The 18,647-nt window shown below is 37.9% G+C and overlaps 1 protein-coding gene across 1 annotated transcript in view; it reads left to right on the forward strand.

Moving 5' to 3' along the window:
* The window catches only part of DROSHA (drosha ribonuclease III), a 114,305-nt gene that overhangs the window by 19,463 nt on the left and 76,195 nt on the right, over positions 1 to 18,647 (forward strand). The window contains exons 7-13 of the mRNA XM_065397727.1: positions 333 to 413; positions 3,782 to 3,868; positions 3,986 to 4,072; positions 9,780 to 9,851; positions 11,629 to 11,710; positions 13,029 to 13,100; positions 17,159 to 17,328. Of these exons, the coding sequence (XP_065253799.1) occupies positions 333 to 413; positions 3,782 to 3,868; positions 3,986 to 4,072; positions 9,780 to 9,851; positions 11,629 to 11,710; positions 13,029 to 13,100; positions 17,159 to 17,328 (651 nt within the window). The remainder of the gene's footprint in view (positions 1 to 332; positions 414 to 3,781; positions 3,869 to 3,985; positions 4,073 to 9,779; positions 9,852 to 11,628; positions 11,711 to 13,028; positions 13,101 to 17,158; positions 17,329 to 18,647) is intronic.

Consider the following 18,647-nt stretch of genomic DNA (forward strand, 5'->3'; position numbering starts at 1 on the left):
TTGGCTGCACGTAGCAGATTGTTCTAATAAATAAGAAATGGAGAGGCTATACCTTACATGTGATACTGCAGTGGTGTCATTCTGCTAACGTTATTGTCCCTTCTTACACTGCACAAAAAACAATGACAGTCTAATGCTGTTGTGCAGTTTCCTTATATCAGTCTGTACAAACAGTTTGCCGCTTAAGTGGATGTTCTAAAACCAATAAATCTTGTAAGTATGACAGGTTCTTTGAAGCATCAGCATTCATGATGTTAAAACCAAAATGCTTTTCCAGACATCGTCTCTTGTCTTTTTTCAATAAAAACAGAATCCTATTTTGTTTTTGACAGATGAATGATGGACCACTGTGCAAATGCAGTGCTAAAGCCAGACGAACAGGAATAAGACACAGCATTTATCCTGGTGAAGAGGTAACGAGTTTTGAATATTGCACTTATAAATGCCATATTGTCAGCAGTAGGCAGGTCCTTGTTTTACTCTTACATAAATTGGAGGAAGTTATTGTTTTAGCGTAAACTATGGTGTCATATTAAATCAGTCAGATTTCTTACCGGTTGGGTAATTTCACATTTAGGATGTGCTACCTGTAATGAAACTCCACGTGAAAATTAGGGAAAATAGTTGCTGAACCTATGCACTAGCCAATTTCTTTTTAAAGTTTCTGAAACACGCAGCTAAATTAATAACAAAAAAGCATGAACTACCATATCATGGAGATGCACAAGTTATGTTTCTGCTGAGTCTTCCCTATAGAGGAGGTGTGTAAAGGGAAAGTGAATAAATTAGTAACTTTATGCTGATAGTAGCAAGACATGCAATTGCCTCAACATGGAAACATGTCTCCACTAGAAACTGCTAGATGATTTGTTAAGTTTTGACCCTTTTTTGATTGGAATAAAATTACACAAAAATGCTACTTTTCTTATGATATAGCAACCTTCCTGTGGAAAAAAATATTGCTGAAGTCTCACTATTTTTATCTGTAGAGGTAACCCACACATCGTGGTTGTATTTTTTTGTTTTCCCTTAAAATACAAAGAGCGTTAGAGCACATCAGTTTTAATAGAAAACTTTTTGTTTTATGAGAACGTTAAGAACATTAGAATGGCCATACTGGGTCAGACCAATGGTCCACCTAGCCCAGTATCCTGTCTTCCGACAGTGGCCAATGCCATTTGCCCCAGAGGGAATGAACAGGACAGGTAATCATCAAGTGATCCATTCCAAACTTCTAGGAAACAGAGGCTAGGGACACCATCCCTGCCCATCCTGGCTAATAGCCATGAACGTATCTAGATATTTTTTGAACCCTGTTATAGTCTTGGCCTTCACAACATCCTCAGACAAAGAGTCCCACAGACTGACTGTGCGTTGTGTGGAAAAAATACTTCCTTTTGTTTGTTTTAAACCTGCTGCCTGTTAATTTAATTTGGTGACCCCTAGTTCTTGTGTTACGAGAAGGAGTAAATAACTCCTCCTTATTTACTTTATCCACACCAGTCATGATTTTATAGACATCAATCATATCCCCCCTTAGTCGTCTCTTTTCCAAGATGAAAAGTCCTAGTCTTATTAATCTCTCCTCATACAGAAGCCGTTCCATACCCCTAATCATTTATTCCATGGATTTATATAGAGGCAATATGATATTTTCTGTCTTATTATCCATCCCTTTTTTTAATGATTCCCAACATTCTGTTCGCTTTTTTGACTGCCGCTGCACATTGAGTGGATGTTTTCAGAGAACTATCCACAATGACTCCAAGATCTCTCTCTTGAGTGGTAACAGCTAATTTAGACCCCATCGTTATATATGTATAGTTGGGATTATGTTTTCCAATGTGCATTACTTTGCATTTATCAACATTGAATTTCATCTGCCATTTTGTTGCCCAGTCACCCAGTTTTGAGAGATCCTTTTGGAGCTCTTTGCAGTCTGCCTGGGACTTAACTATCTTGAGTAGTTTTGTATCATCTGCAAATTTTGCCACCTCACTGTTTATCCCTTTTTCCAGATCATTTATGAATATGTTGAATAGAACTAGTCCCAGTACCAGACCCCTGAGGGACACCACTATTTACCTCTCTGCATTCTGAAAACTGACCATTTATTCCTACCCTTTGTTTCCCATCTTTTAACCAGTTACCGATTCATGAGAGGATCTTCCCTCTTATCCCATGACAGTTTACTTTGCTTAATAGCCTTTGGTGAGGGACCTTGTCAAAGCCTTTCTGAATATCTAAGTACACTATATCCACTGGATCCCCCTTTGTCCACATGCTTGTTGACCCCCTCAAAGAATTCTAGTAGATTGGTGAGGCATGATTTCCCTTTACAAAAACCATGTTAACTTTTCCCCAAGAAATTACATTCCAGAATTTGTTGTTGTTTTTTTAATCCTACATTCTTGATTTAAAATGTATGTGTATTGTTCAGCCCCTATTTTATAAACGAATTGGTGATTGAAGAATTCGTAAAATTGACCATCTTAAAATTATAGTATAGGTATAGTGCTAATTTTCAGCACGGTGCACTGCATGGCTTTGTTCTTATCCTACAATGGTTTGTATAACTGATCATTCATGAAATTGGTCATTCATGAGGTTCTACTGTTTTATTATCATTTTCTCTGTGTGTGACTTTCCAAATAAAATCAAACAAAATAATTTTTTTGCCATTTTTTTGTCTCCCCCCCCCCTTTTTTTTTTTTTTTTTTAAACTCCAGCTGCTCCCTCTGCTTTGTTGCATTTCAGGATTCATGAACATTTCTGTTTCATGGATTTATTACCCTGTCTCAGAAAATTACTCCAGACTGAAGCTTGTAATAAACTATTTCAGACATAGATTAATTTCCCTCATCCCCTCACACCACGTAAATTTTGTCGAAGGAGAAACATTTTTAGCAGGTGAAAATTTTGAAATCTGACTGACTCACTGTGAGGAGGTAGCTGCCCCTAAAGATGAGGATGCTGGGAATTTTGGGGGCTCATAAAAGCCCATTATAGATTCTCTTAACCTGGTGTGAGCCTCAGAGCACTGAGAACCTAGCAGAAAACAGATCCTACAAGGGCTTCCTTTAATCTAGTTGCTGGTGAGTATTTTTACTCATTAAACCTGAGAGCTTCAGAAGAACCTGAAAATATGAGTCTTGGGAGCCTTATATTCCACTGAACGACATGCAGACCTTCCTACATTTAGACATAGCCATTCATGTATTTTTCATAGGAAGACTGTGTGGTCTGCTAGTTAAAGCAGGACACTGGCAGACTTGGGTTCTTTGTCCGTTTCTGATGCTGATTTACTGTGTGATGCTGGACTAGTCTGATTGATGCCTCAATTTGACCACCTGTCAAGTGAGATACCTGCTTACCTTTGTAGTGAATTGAGATTGTCCAATGAAAAATCTACGTATAATCTTTATAATTTTTTTTATTAATTGCCTAAAATGAAATTATATAAAAAAGAAAAAGAAAAGCACCTGAACACTTAGATGACTGGCTTCTGTATGCAAGAGAGGTGCGTAACAATATGGAGAATGTATGAACTGCACTTACATTTTGCCCAGAATAATATTCCTGTATATGTTTCTGAAGTTAAATAAAAAAATGTATTATGCTATGACTTCCCTCCTCCTCCAAGAATACTTAATTATGACTACCTGTTTTGTTTAATTTTTTTCTAGTGAACATTTCATGGATGTTAAAAGTGTTTTATTCCCTCATTTTATTTAAATTAACCTTGACTCTGCAAATAATTCTATGAATCTTTCTCTTAAAGCCTATTAAGCCATGTCGCCCCATGACCAACAATGCTGGAAGACTGTACCACTATCGAATTACAGTGTCACCTCCCACAAACTTCTTAGTAAGTACTTTATAAACAATTCCATCCAAGAGTCCAGTTCAATTTATTTTAACATTGACATGTGTCGTGCCACGGCTATCTTAACTTTAACTTGTTTTGTTTTTGTTTTTGTTTTAGACAGACAGGCCAACTGTTATAGAATATGATGACCATGAGTATATCTTTGAAGGGTTTTCTATGTTTGCACATGCCCCTCTGACAAATGTAAGTATATTCATTTTATGCATAGTGCTTTTCTAGAAGGCAGGCTATTTCTGTCCTTTTAAATAGCACTTGTATAAATCAGTGGTACATGTGCTTTGAGAGGCTTCTTGTCAATTTCACTTGAAAATGGGAGGGTGACATTTGTGCTAATGAGACTCAGGTTTTGTCCTGACTAATTGGGGTAAGTATTCCTTTAATACTGTGATTGAGGCTGTAGTGTGCAACAGAATAATATTTTTGCATGTGTCAAGGTTTGGGAATGAGATAAACCGTGGATAACTTGTTAAAACTGTTAATTGGATTTAAATTGGATGAACTTTTTGAGTTGACAAAGTTAATAGAAAAGGAAAACCAATAATTTTAACTGATAACATGGGAACGGATTAGTTCAGATCACCTAGTTTTAAAAACCTTGACTTCAGTAGAAGTTTACTAAAAATTTCCTATAGTTTCCAACACCAGTTCAGCTCCCCATCAAATTATTAGTAAAATGATGCATTTTATGGTTTGGTGCTATTTAAAATCAGGTATTTTGCAGCTTCAATGGAATCCTACTCTACATCAATAATTGCCCCTGGAATCCCATCATCCTTTTGTTTCTCAAATTCTAAGTACTTTCATCTGATAGTTATAGAGTTTAAGGCCAGAAGGGGCCACCAGAACATCTAGTCTGACCTCCTGCATATGACAGGCTACCACCTACACACTAAACCCAACAACCAAAATTATGCCCAAGTATTACAGCCCTCAGGAGACTAGACTATTATGTGCCACAGGCAGGGAATAGGAGGGACCAACATGCACCAATGCCCAAGCCCCCACAATTGCTGAGAAGTGATTAAGTGAGATATACCCAGATGATCCCAGTAAGTGACCCAGCCCCCCCAACTGAGCAAAAGGGGAAATAAACCGAAGGTCACTGCCATTCTGATCTGAGTAGAAGTATAGAAACACTTACAAGGAACTGTATGTTTACAAGAATTAATCAAAGGGATACTGTCAACGTAAAAATCATTCCTCTGCTTACAAATTTTATACCTACTATTGTTACAAGAAACATCTATTCTCTCCCCCCCAGAACCTGCATGGTTCTCAGTGAGAAATTGGGCCCCAAGATTATTCTAATTGAATGGGATTGAGAAGAATATGTCTTCCTTTTTTCAGTCTGCTCACTTGGTGCTTTTGACAGCTCTCTGTGTGTGATCAGTTTCACTGTTTCCTCTCTCTAGTCAGCTGGTTGGTTGTTTTTTCCTGTTGTTTCACACAGGAACATCGGCGAGAGAACCACTTTAAAAAGTAGGAAAATGTGATTGTAAAACAAGTATCATGGAGACTAGAACACAGCTATAGTGTAGTAGGAAACACATTTTAACTGATTATTTTTAAAAAAAAATTTTAATGTGACTAGATTTCAAGTTTTTAATTTAGTCACAACTTGAATTTGTTTGGTCTCATTACACAAATAAAGGAACATGTTTACACTGCAGAGTCGCACATGAAATAACGGGATATGCCAAATCTCATTAAGGAACAGTGTCTAGCTGCCGAGACAAGTGATGGTGCCTGTGAAAAGAGACTCCACTGTTCCTTGACAAAAGTAAATGTGATTGGGGTTTCAGCATTCTCTAAAACCTTTTGCTGTGATAGTTCTCTTAGCTCTGGTCTACATTACAAACTTATGTCGGTGTAACTATGTCCACACCTCTGAGCGACTCAGGGCATGTCTGCACTACAAAATTAAGTCTACCTAACGTACATTGCTTATGTGTGTCTACACTTTGCTCCTTGTGTCAGCAGTGCGCATCCTCACCAGGAACGCTTGCACCGATTGAACTGTCAGTGTGGGGCATTGTGGGATGGCTTCTGAAAGCCTGCAACAGTTGATGTAAGAAACGTAGTGTCTACACTGACACTGCGTCAGCCTAACTACATTGACCTAAACTGTATACCTCTCATGGAGGTGGAGTTAATAAGTCAGTGTAGCGGGTGAGTTACATCAGTGGGAGCGAAGTTTTAGTGTAGATATTTACAGAGTTAGGTCTACATAAGCTGCCTTGCATCAACCTATCTCTGTAGTGTAGACCAGGGCACAGTTATACCAACCTAATCCCTGGTTTAGACAGTGCTGTGTGTTGACGAGAGGGCTTCTCCTGTTGACATTGCTACTGCCCTCAGAGAAGTGAAGTACCTGTGCCAATGGGAGAAGCTCTCCTGTTGGTGTAGATAGTGTCTTTACTAAGCGCTACAGCACTGTAAGTGTAGACAAGCCGTTAGTGTTCAAAGGCAGTTTGTCAGCTAGGTTTTGTCACCCAGTCCCTCCATTTTCACTTTGGGGGACATAGAGCAGAAAGAAACACTTAAGCTTTTTCATTTGGGAAGATACTATACTAAGGATAAAGGAACCACCTTTTCTTTAGAATACAAATTCACTCGAAGTCAAGCATGACTTGGAGAATTACAGACAAAATGTGTTACAGAAAATTCTTCCTCCAGAGGCAAAGAGAATTCATACTGCCCTGTATGAGCTGATATCTGAAGATATTCAACCTACTTCTAGTGTGGAACTTGTGTGTTTTGGGCACAAAACTACTGGCGCCTCGTTTGCAGTTTTCTTCCTGTACGTTTTTTGCTAACTATGTGAAAATGGTCAGCAGCAAGTGATAATTCTAACAGATTCCTCTTTATTGCAGACATATGGTCATAAAGCAACACCATACAGTCTTTTCTGATATCAACAGGATACTAGATAGGCAAGGCCTTCACAAGGAGAATGCTCTTGCTGCACTGTAAGGCTTTTGACAGCAATTATGGGGGAATTGCCATTTCAGAGGCATTTCAGGATATGCTTGATAAATAGCAGATGGCTAAGTGTAGCATCCACATGGTTCTTTGCAAGAATGGAGATAATATAACAACATATTTTAATGAGACAAATTTGTATAGGCGAGGAGGCTTCACTTGCACCCTGCAGCTCTGTAACAAAGCTGCGTTATTAGCCAAGCTGGACAAATATTAGATAAAATGATATGTCAAATCATAGATGTTCAATGAATAATGCATCATTTGTGTGAAGTTTTTCAACCAGCTTTATAACAGCATTATTCTTTTAATACATTATTCAACAAATAGCATTCTTCCAGCTTTTTTAAGTGCAGCTGTGCATGGGAAACTTGTTCCTAGTTATTTGGAAGTTGGTCACCTGTTTTAAGAATTCCTTTTCTGCTCTCTTTATTCTGCACAGAAGACAAATGGAAATAGTCCTGGCTGCTAAGAAGCTGATCCAGAAAGTCCTGACTTGGTCATCTTTAGACATCTGTTGGAAAATAGGCTCTCACAATATTTTAAAGCAATGTTGAAAGAAATGTGACTGCTTATTTTTTCCCCAAACATTGAGTAACATATCTTAATATCTAGATTCTTAATTTCTATTAAAAGGTATCCAGTATCAAATACATTTGAATTAAGAGGATTTGTCATATTCTTAATTTTGTATAGGTAATCTGTAGGGGTTTTTGTTTCTGAATAAACAAGTTCATAACGGGGGAACATCTACAAAGATGGTTACATCTGGAATCTTCCTAGCAACAACTATACTTAGTAGATATAGCCTAAAGATTAACATTAGTGAGAGATATGTATTTTGGGGGGGGAGGAAGGGAGCGTAAGCCCAGAGCCACGGTGCTGCAAGCAGATGCATGCAGACAGGAACTTGTACCTGTGAATTGAATTCAGCATGCCTCTTTGCAGGAACAGAGATCCATTGCAGGATTGGGGCTTTAAACTTCTTCAGTTTCATGAATCATTGATCATTATGAGGTGGTCTCTTATATTTGCAGGGACAGTGAAAGCTTCAGCCATGTTGGCTTAAAAATGGCAAGAATTTAAGTTCTGTCATGTCTCACTGGAACAGGGGTTCTCAAACTGGGGGTCTGGACCCTTCAAGGGGTCACGAGGTTATTACATGGGGCGGGGTCGCGAACTGTCAGCCTCCACCCCAAACCCCGCTTTGCCTCCAGCATTTATAATGGTGTTAAATATATTAAAAAGTGGTTTTAATTTATAAGGGGGGGGTGTTGCACACAGAGCTTGCTGTGTGAAAAGGGTCACCAGTACAAACATTTGAGAACCACTGCACTAGAAAGACATGCAATTGTGTGAGTACTGGATTGCCTGCTTGCTTTTTGCACCAAAACCTTCAGAATCCAAACTGTAAAGCTAAATTTTAAGATCAGTGGAAATGGCACTACTAATGATTGAAAGTGTAATTTAAATATTCTTTTAATATTTCAATGCTACACTTGAGTGGAGTCTTAGCAGTGAGTGTTACAAACCTAAAAAGAAATTGTCAAAGTATTTTTCACAATTGAAGTTAAAACTGGCTGTTCAAAAGCCCCTTGAAAGCACAAAACTGCAATCCTGTCCATTCTCCCTCTGCCCCCCCCTCCCCTATTTTGTATTATACAGGAGTCCTAGTTTGTTATACAATTCTTGTGATTACTGGGGTGTGATAGAGTTCTTTTTTTAATGAGGGGAAGGAAAAGAAACCTTTAAAGGGATGCCATCGTCTTGAAGACTGTGTTTCCATATGAAAATTCATCCCAACACTCTCCTCTCCCCCCCAAAAAATCTCTGCCTATAACTGATGGAGATTACAGAAAAAAATATTTTTCTCTCTTTTCAGTGTGTTTACTTCATGTGTTTGACAGCACTTTGTATACAGTCAGTTGCATTTCCTGTCTTATGTGCTAACATTATGACATGTGTCTCATGCCCTGATCTGAGAGAGCTAGTGTATTTACTAGTAACAACTGCAGTAAAGCTGAAACTGAAGAGGCTGCAGACAAAAATGAAGGTGAAGGAGAAATGGAGAGTTTGGCCCAAGCATGTGTGGTAGTTATCTTGAGCCTGCCCACTCTCCTTTCCTGTAAAGACCCTCATCATAATAAGCAGTAGCAGCAGCAGAATAGAAAAAGTTCTGTAATATTTTGACAAGGAGATTGGAAAAATATTTGCATGGGGTATTGTAGCAAATTACAATTTTTTGAAATTGGTCAATTAAAAAAAAAAATCAGGTTGACATTGTCCCTCTAAAAGAAGCAGGGTGGTGGGGGGCAGTCTATGGATTTTGCAAGCTTATGTACTAAAAAATGATTAAATATTTGGCTTACCAGACGGTATAGTTCCCTCTTATATGTGTTTTTTTAGCTCTATTTCGTGTAAACCTATAAATCTGTACTGCAAGTCCCTGTGTCATGCTCCCATTATATAAAGATGAGTTAAAACAATATGGCTAATAGAATTAGTAGTGGGCTAAAAACACTTTGCCTCTAGGTTGCTAGACCAGTCTGGCACCCTCTACCATGCACAATAAATTCATCTACAAGTATAACATTTTCAAAATGGGAGAAGAGAGATCTGTTAGTTTACTGAATTTTGCTTTTGCTGAACAAAACATAATCTCCAGTAGATGGCATTGTTTGACCAATGATTCCTGTCAGTCCTATGTTATTTCTCAAGTGGAGTTATTATAGTCATCTATTTCTCTCTCTCCCTCCTGCCCCAAACTTTATGTGAACTCACTGAGGCAACAGTTTTACTAAGTGCCCTTTTCATCAGATGGAAATTCTTAGGAAACATAATTGTATGAGTGATGCAGTCAGCGCCATATGTCCTTTCAAACTGAACCTCTGTTCTGTTTTCCTTCCAGATTCCTCTCTGTAAAGTAATCAGATTTAACATTGACTATACAATTCATTTCATTGAAGAGATGATGCCTGAGGTAAGGGCGATAATTAGTCAAGAGATCAGTTTAGGTTATGAATTGTTGATATGTTTAAAGGATTAACTCTGTAGCATTTAGCCTCATGCACTCTCTGAATGTACAGCTGAATGGAAACCTATGATTTCTACATAAAGCTTTATGCATATATCTAGAACACTATATATTGAAAATAAAATTAAGAATACTCAGCTTTATCCATACCTCTTTGAACTTTTCAAAGATCTGTACAAATATATTTCAGACAATATGCCTGTGAAATAAGGTATCTGTGCCTACATTACAAATGGGGAAACTGAGGCATAATAAGGTGGTGGTTTGCCATGTAAATCGGTGGTGGAACTAAGGGCTTGTCTACACTGGCACTTTACAGCGCTGCAACTTTCTCGCTCAGGGGTCTGAAAAAACACCCCCCTGAGCACAGCAAGTTGCAGCGCTGTAAAGGGCCAGTGTAGACAGTGCACCAGTGCTGGGAGCCGCGCCCCTCGTGGAGGTGGATTTTTTAGAGCGCTGGGAGAGCTCCCTCCCAGCTCTGCCGCGACTACACAAGCCACGTTAAAATGCTGCCACGGCAGGAGTGCTTTAACGTTGCCAGTGTAGACTAGCCCTAAGACTAGTATTTGACTTTTTTGACTCCCAGCCCTGAGCTCTGGTCACTAGAACAGGGCTGTCTTTTAATCTAAACGGATGCAAAACAAAACAAAATCCCTATAAAAACAAGCAAAGCAATTCCAGTTTATAATGTGGTTTGTATTAAGACAGTCTTTGATAAAGCAAAATTTGTGGAATAAATTGCTGCAATGGAACGTCATGTCTAGGTGTAGATTTACCCTGCACACTAACTACTAAGATAGGATCAATGTTTAGTTTAGTCCCCTATATTTACATATTTTTTCTTAGTTATCTTTCTTTTTTCTGTCACTCAGCAGTAGATTTATCTAAATATATGCAAGAGGCCGAAAATTCCAAAACACGATTAATGTGGAACTCAGTGTGATTAACTTCCTGATACTGAATCTACAGTGCTGTCTCCAAATCTTGATTTAAAGTAATAAAAGGACAGCAATCAAAATAGGGATCTTGTCTTTGTGGAGTCCTAGTCGATTGCCTGTGCCTAGGGCACTGCTTGCAAACCCTGCTTAACAAGGCAGCCTTGCCAAAGAGATTTTGTTGGGTTTGGAATTTTTGGTTGGCTTCATATGCTTACAATTTATATTGACTTGAGCTGTTATTTTATATAATTTATATTGACCTAAAATAGTGTTTTTAAGACACAGTTTCCTCATTTGTGGCTGAAAACTAGAGTGGCTTCTTCCCCAGTTGAGCTGAGGAATTTCTCTGCTCTTAAGATCGTAATCCTCAATTTGTGATGTACTTATTTGTTGCTTAGGGTGTGGCGGTGAGATCACAAATGATGATTTATAAGCTTTTTAGCAAGAAGATGCAGGAGTGGGGAATTATGAGAGAGGTGTTTGTAATAAATATATCATCTCTTTAACTTATTCAGGTGAAAGGCTTTTGGTGCATAGTAAATTATCTTGCAGTTCTGAGCTCATAGTATCTGTCTCCAGTGTGAATTTGGGCCTTTAATAAAGAACCCTTAATATGCGTTAACATGCTTTCAGAAGAGGCCTCAAATGCTAAGTGATGCTTAAATGAATAACAGACAGTCATACGCCTAAAGATTTACTAATCATTGAGCAGTATCATCTCCAAATTGTATTATTTATGTGTTGAAATATTTGAATAATGATATTCTGGCCTTTTTCTTTTCCAGAATTTTTGTGTGAGAGGACTTGAATTATTCTCTTTGTATCTATTCAGAGATATTTTGGAACTCTATGACTGGAATCTTATAGGTAACTGTACAGTTAAAAATATACACACACAGAAATATTAAATGTTATTTACGAATTCAGTAATTATGCCTAGGTTTTAAAACATGCTTTGGTTTAAAAAGGAGAACTTGAAGTAACAAAATTGAATGTTTTCAATTTTTAATAGTATGGATAAGTTTCCGGTTTGCTTTTACCAAGAGCAAACAGTTTATAAGGGTTCGTTATAGTGGGTATATAGAAACTAACAATGCTCAGAGTTGTCATCCAGGTCTCTTGGATAAGACATTTAACACTTCCTTAATTACTCCTACATGATTTTTGTTTTAAATGAGCTGTTCATTATATTATTTATATTGCACAATAATGTGTTTGTGAGGCTTTGTTGTCAGGGTGTCAAAAAGAATGCTGTCTTTGCCCTGACAAGCTCACAGACTAAAGTAATTTGTCCTGTAGTACAATGAAACTACAAAATAGTGTCACATAGACAGCCACATAGTATTCCTATGCTTACTGAGCTGTCATTATAGCTGAAAATTTTACCAGGATAGGTGGAAAAATACATACATTTTAAGACTGTGACACAACAAAATTTCAGAGTTAAAACTTTTGCTCAGTCTAAAACAAGAGAAATTTCAGAAGAACTTCACTTTAAAATATGTAAATTTCTTTTGGTGCTTGGGTTTTCCTATGAAGATTTATTTAATACTTGCTGTAACACAGAGATGCATATAACTTTAATATTTTGTGTATGCTTCCTTTGGTTAGTTATTGAATATATTGCATGATCTGGTTTTTGGATTAAGTATTACTGGCTTTGATTGTACTCTTCTTTACTTTTTAAAATTGTAAATCACATACCATTTTGGGCTTTCCTTTTCACATGAAGCCTTAACTAATATCATTGGAAAGGAGAAAGAAACAATAACATAGAACATTTTTTTTTCTCCTTAGTATGTATAAAGATAAGTACTATTATTGGAACGAACTAATTGGAACGAACAAGACAAAATCAAAACAAAAGCAAATTCTTTATTCCTGTGTTCTTTAGAACTTTTTTTTTTTAATGCATTGATTATATAAGCAGAATTTTTTCTTCCTGCCCACATGGACATTTCTGTTATACAGTGGACCAAAGAGTACATTATCTCTACTTCCCATTTTACTGTGCTGTGTTTTGATAATTTCACTGAAGACTTAGATATTCTGGGTGAAATTGTGGCCCTGTTGAAGTCAATAGCAAAACTTCCATTGATTTCAGTAGAGCCAAGACTTTACCCTTTGTTTCTGCAAATATGTTTTCAGAGACTTAATTCTTTTTCTGTTAATTTTCTTATTTAAGGTCCTTCATTTGAAAACAATTCTTGTTGTCCAAGATTTCATTTCATGCCACGGTTTGTGAGGTTTCTTCCGGGTAAGTTTATATCATGTGGTTGGATGAAAATTAGACTTCCAAACTCCTATGCATCTCTTCAAACAAGGAAGAACCATTTATATGGGCCTCATAGCTATTTCTTCACATAGACTGAAGGTTCAGGCAGAATCACTGCTTTGGTTTGCACTTGGTCCACAATGTGAAAGTTTTATTTGCAGTCAAAAGAGCTAGAGACTTGTTTTTTTTTTTTTTTTTTAATGGAAGCTGGGATTCTGGAGCATTAAGAAGTGAATCACCAGAGGAAAAAGCCAACACCAGTCTGACTTGGTTTAATCCAACCCTCAGGCCAAGGAACAGTCTTTGGTGCAGAAAGGACTGTGTCTACTCTTGTATGAAAAGCCTACTTAGAGGTTTCCCACACCCACAATATCTGGGGGAAGATCCTCAATTGGTATACATTTTCATAACTTCAGTGGAGCTACGAAAATACATACTAGCTGGAGATCTACCTCTGGTTCTTCCAGGAGAATAATTTCCACAGAAATATTCTTGATATGAGGCGGTCCTCTATTTATTTTGGCTGTTCAGAGACCTAATGTCACGTAAAGTTGGCTTTACCTCCTAAACAAGGGTTACTGGTAGCTGTGTGGAGGAGGAGAGGGGTATAGACCACAGGTACAGTACTTCTCCATCCTTTAGGAAAAGGTGTTCACATACATTTAACCACTAATCCTTCAAATGACAAAAGTTTAATTGATCCTTAGTGGTGCAAAGACAACTGGTTTCTTCTCCTCCTGGAGATAATAGTTACCTGATCCCATAAAGTTACAGCCTAGTCATGGCTGGGTCACTCAGAACCAGGACATCTCTTTCCATCCCAACCTGGCACTTATTTCAGCACGACTCATGAGATGGAAGAGGTACTTAAGTGTCTCAAGCTCTCCAACTCCGCAGAAGGAGTTTACAAGAACACGTACCATTCAAGTGGAAAAGCTTTTCAGGCTAGTGTGAATAGGCCCTGGTGGGTCCTTTTGCTTGCCTCATTCAAAAACTTTTGCTTTCCTTTCTATTTTTTGCCTCAGTCTTGGATACAGACATCAGCACTCAGTTTATTTGCCATTTCGGGTTTCTGTGACCTTGTGGAAAGTAAACTCCTCTCCTGTTCTTCCCCCAGAATACAGGACTAAGGGCCATCTTGCATTTAATATGTCCCTCTAGACTGCTTCTGGTGTCACATTATTATTATTGTCCCCCAAAAAATCTCCATTTGAAGCACTTCTCACAGTCACTGACACTTCTAGCAGAAGGGTTTATTTTTAGTAGCAATGATTTCAGCTTGCTGAACAAGTGAGCTTCAGGGCTTTAGTGACTGATCCACCTTATTGTAAGTACCATGGGATAAAGTAGAATGGCTTTTGGTCTTAATGTATTCCAGATAATAATCTCTAAGAATGTACCTCCAGCTTTTTGACTAAGGGTGCAGATGTGGCATGAAACAATCTGTCTTGAGGAGAATCATGTCTAAGACCCTGTCTACACTGAGATTTGAACCATATTTGAAATTGTAAATGTAGTTGTAGCTAAACCAGCTTCAAAAATGGTTTGGCTTGCCTCTGCAGTCAGGATATTAAAAGCTGTCTGACTGCGTCTATCACGGCTGTTCCTTAGCAGGCCTGCATCTTAAATTGTATTCAGTCAGAAGCAAATGTATGATGTTTGGTGGCAAACATCACTTCAGTTCTGTTCAGGCGATTTGCAAAATTGGCCACATGTGGCTCTGGGTCATCACTTGATCTCAGTACAAAATGAAAATAGATTTGACCTATTTCTAGGTTAGAAGTTGTCTAGTTCTACCCCGCTAGGTTTGGTTGTTTGTTTTTGGGGTGTATCTCTTAACTGGTATTTCCACATTGTGAGGCATCTTATCCTTTTCTGATTGTGAGTTTATATTATTATTTTTTCTGAGAAACATACCTGGAGCTTCTTAATCTCTACAGAATGAGAATCCATCGACCTGAGTATATTTGCCGAATATTATTTATCTATAGTTCTTCTTTGAAGATATTGGTGCAATATATCCCCACACATTCATCCACTGCCTTCTTAGAGATATAGGGATGAGTTGTTTGATTTCCCTTCCCCCTCCCATTTTCTTGTCTTATGTCTTTCAAACAGAGGTAAAGAGATATAGTCTCTAACTTTCACAATATCTGCACGAGCTGGCTGAGCTGGCAGGCATTGTGTGGCTCAGAACATTGAGCTAATCAATTCATATTTGCTCAGTGCCATAGGCCTCAGAGATGAAGAGCGGTAATCTACTGTACCTAATTTTTCAGAATGTCAGGGAAACACACATTATGGAGTAGCTGATTTTCTTTGGGATCCATGGTCAGTGGAGGGGGGAGTCCATAAACATGTATTATTTTGACCATGAACACTGGAAAAGCCTAAAAGAGGCCAGATTTCAGAACTGGGTCCAGTACCATCATCTTTGGCTTAGACCACAGCATAGACTCTCCTCTTGTAACTTCTTGAGCCCCATATTTGTTCAAGTAAGCAATTTGGTGTACATATCCTAGATGCTGCTGCTCAGGGGCTACCTCTTGCCAAATTAAATAAATTAGTTGTTGCCAGGTGAGGTCAGTTGGGTGGGAATATTTTCAAATTAAGAAGTTGTTTTTGCGTTTTAGGCTGCCAGTGTAGCTTATTCTATCTGCTTCTGTAGCTCTTAAGAATAGTTTATCATTACAAAGGGAGTTTGGGTATGTTTCCCAGTTGTAGGTTTTATACTGGAATTTAGAACAAGGTTAATTCTACTGAAGAAAGTCTTCTAGAAAATTGCTCGCGTAGGTCATGTTCCTGATCTTCCACAGTTCTAGTATTTTCTTTACTCCATCAATCTAACCCTGTTGGAATTGGAGAATCACTTGCCTATTTGTTTATATTGGTTGGAGGTTTTAACTGTACCACCCTGACCTGGTGATTCAGGAAGACTTTCCATATGATTCTCAGACTATTACTTCAGTCTTTGTGCTATAGCATTTTCATCATAATATTTTTAGACCTTCGTTTCTGCTCATCTCCTTGCACAAGACTCTATGCATTTTTCAAATAGCATATTGTGACTTGACCAGAACAGACCAGCTTATGAAGGGAAGTGGACTGAAATTTTCTGCTTCTTTGTAATGATGAATCCTTTCACTTAATGACGTCGCCATATTTACAGATTAAACTCTTTTTGTTTAAGGAAAGGATTTGAGAGTCTCGTATCTGAAGGAATCTTAGTAGCATGCATCATCTTCTATCCAAACATTTCCTCCACAAGCAAGTTTACATGTAGAATTTGAGTGGTGGATAGCGCCTCAATAAAATGCCTGACAGGACCATTATGAATTAATCTCACTTTTGTGGTCCTCATGGTCATGATTGACTGCTTAGTCCAAGTCAGGGTGCTTTTTATACTTTCTCTTGTCACAAAACGCGGTCTTGGCAATGCACATTTCTTCACTTCTCAGAAGTAGTTAGTAGTTTTAACATGTACTTGGTTCATCCAGAGACAGTAACTCAGCATGAGCCCAGGCTACTCTTTAGTCTTCATTACTGCAGTTGCAGCACATAAACACTGAATATTAGTCCGTAATGCCAGGATAACTTATTGCACGCATCCATAAACGTCCCATAAAATTCTTGAATGTTCCTCCAGAAAGCCACATAATGTCTAAACAGTTTAAAACTATTGTTGTAAAAGGAAATGATAAAATGTAAAAAGGCAGAATGTAACTGGACTATATAACTTATGGTTCTACATGCAGATTTTAAAGCTATTCGGCCAACTAAGTTAACTTGAGGCTTTCAAAAAGATTTAAGCTATTATTCTTTCTACCATTAATGTTATTGTTTCTAGTTGAGCAAATTGAGGTGCTTATGCACGTGCATTATTCATCAATAAAATGTTTGTGTTCCTATTAGTTAATTGTTTGAGCAGTTTGCGCTTTGTTTAACCCATTTGAACATTTTACTACTTCTGCATTATTTTCCTTTAATAACGCTTTGAAGGGAGGGATATTTTTAATAAATGTTTTTAATCTGTTTTTAAGATGGAGGGAAAGAAGTGCTGTCAATGCATCAGATCCTACTCTACTTGTTACGATGCAACAAACCTTTAGTCCCGGAGGAGGAGATTGCCAATATGCTTCAGTGGGAAGAGCTGGAATGGCAGAAATATGCAGAAGAGTGCAAAGGAATGATTGTTACCAGTCCTGGCATGGTACTGCAAACATTTTTGATTTATAAATAAACCATGCATGCACTATGATTATGGTTCAATGAGTTCGGCGTAGGCTAAATTGGAAAGGGAGAAGGAATCCAGAGGGATGAACAAGAATCCTTTGATGTCAGTGCTCTTGGAGTAACTGTATTGAAAGTATGCCGAATGTAAGAGAATTGGGGATGCAAAATATTATAGATCTCTGGGAGTGAATTCACTTGATCCAGCGCCTGGACGAAGTTCACACTTGCTGCCCTATTCTTTGGCAGATGTGCAAGAGCAGGTTTACAGACTAACAACATATCAATGTATACATTGAAATTGCAATGTTTTAAGCATGTGCAACCCTAATTTGGTCCCCTTGTGCATTTGTATTATGATAATCTTTAACTACATGATCACATACTATTTATCTAGAGCACCCCTGCTTCATTCTGAGGTTGGGTAGTTATTCAATAATTCCTTTTATCTTCCTTAATCAGTGTGTGGCCTTATTTAATGTACACCAATCAACTCTGCACTGAATACAGAATTGTTAATTTTCTTATTGAGTGCTTCACTGACAGTAATGACTTTATTTTCAGAACATCTTTGTGATATTAGGTGGTGTTATCATCCCTATTTCACACGTGGAGATCTGAGGCAAGGAGATAGTAATGCCAAAATTATCAAGTGTCTACTAATTTTGAGTATCCAACTTGAAACACATATGGCCTGGTATTTTCAGAGTACTCGTTTTTTTTAATATCACTTTATACATTGAAAGCAAAGTTTTAATCAACTTCAGTTGCTGCTGTGAATGCTCAGCCCTTCTGTAAATTTGACCCCACATGTGTCAGTTGGGCACCCAGAAAATGAAGAACACACAGTTAATGGCACCTTTGAAAAGTTGGTTTAAATGACCGGCTCAACATCACATAGAATTCAGTGGCGGAGACAGGATTAGAGTCTGATTATCTAGGGTGGCATTTAACTTCTTTAATCACAAGACCACTCTTTTTCTTATGGAAATGCTTTGCCTCTTTCTCCTATCAACTTCTGCAACAAATGAGGCAGGGTCTTACAGACAACAGCCTCCTTTACTACAAAAACCTGCATCATTTCCAGAACACCGTCCATTCTGTGTATTAAAAAAGCATATCTCTGATGTAGCCAGCATAACTTTCTTGCCAGATTTCAAGTTCCTGTTTCAAAGTATGGAGGTATTAGAGTTTCTCAGTAAAGTAAACTGTAAGGATATTTTTAATCTGGGCAGAACAGTGTATTTTCCTTAACCTCGTTCTAGGTGAACTGTTCTTGCTGACACTTTCCAAAAAAAA

This window comes from Emys orbicularis, chromosome 2, assembly GCF_028017835.1.
Source record: "Emys orbicularis isolate rEmyOrb1 chromosome 2, rEmyOrb1.hap1, whole genome shotgun sequence".
NCBI classification, from domain to species: domain Eukaryota; kingdom Metazoa; phylum Chordata; order Testudines; family Emydidae; genus Emys; species Emys orbicularis.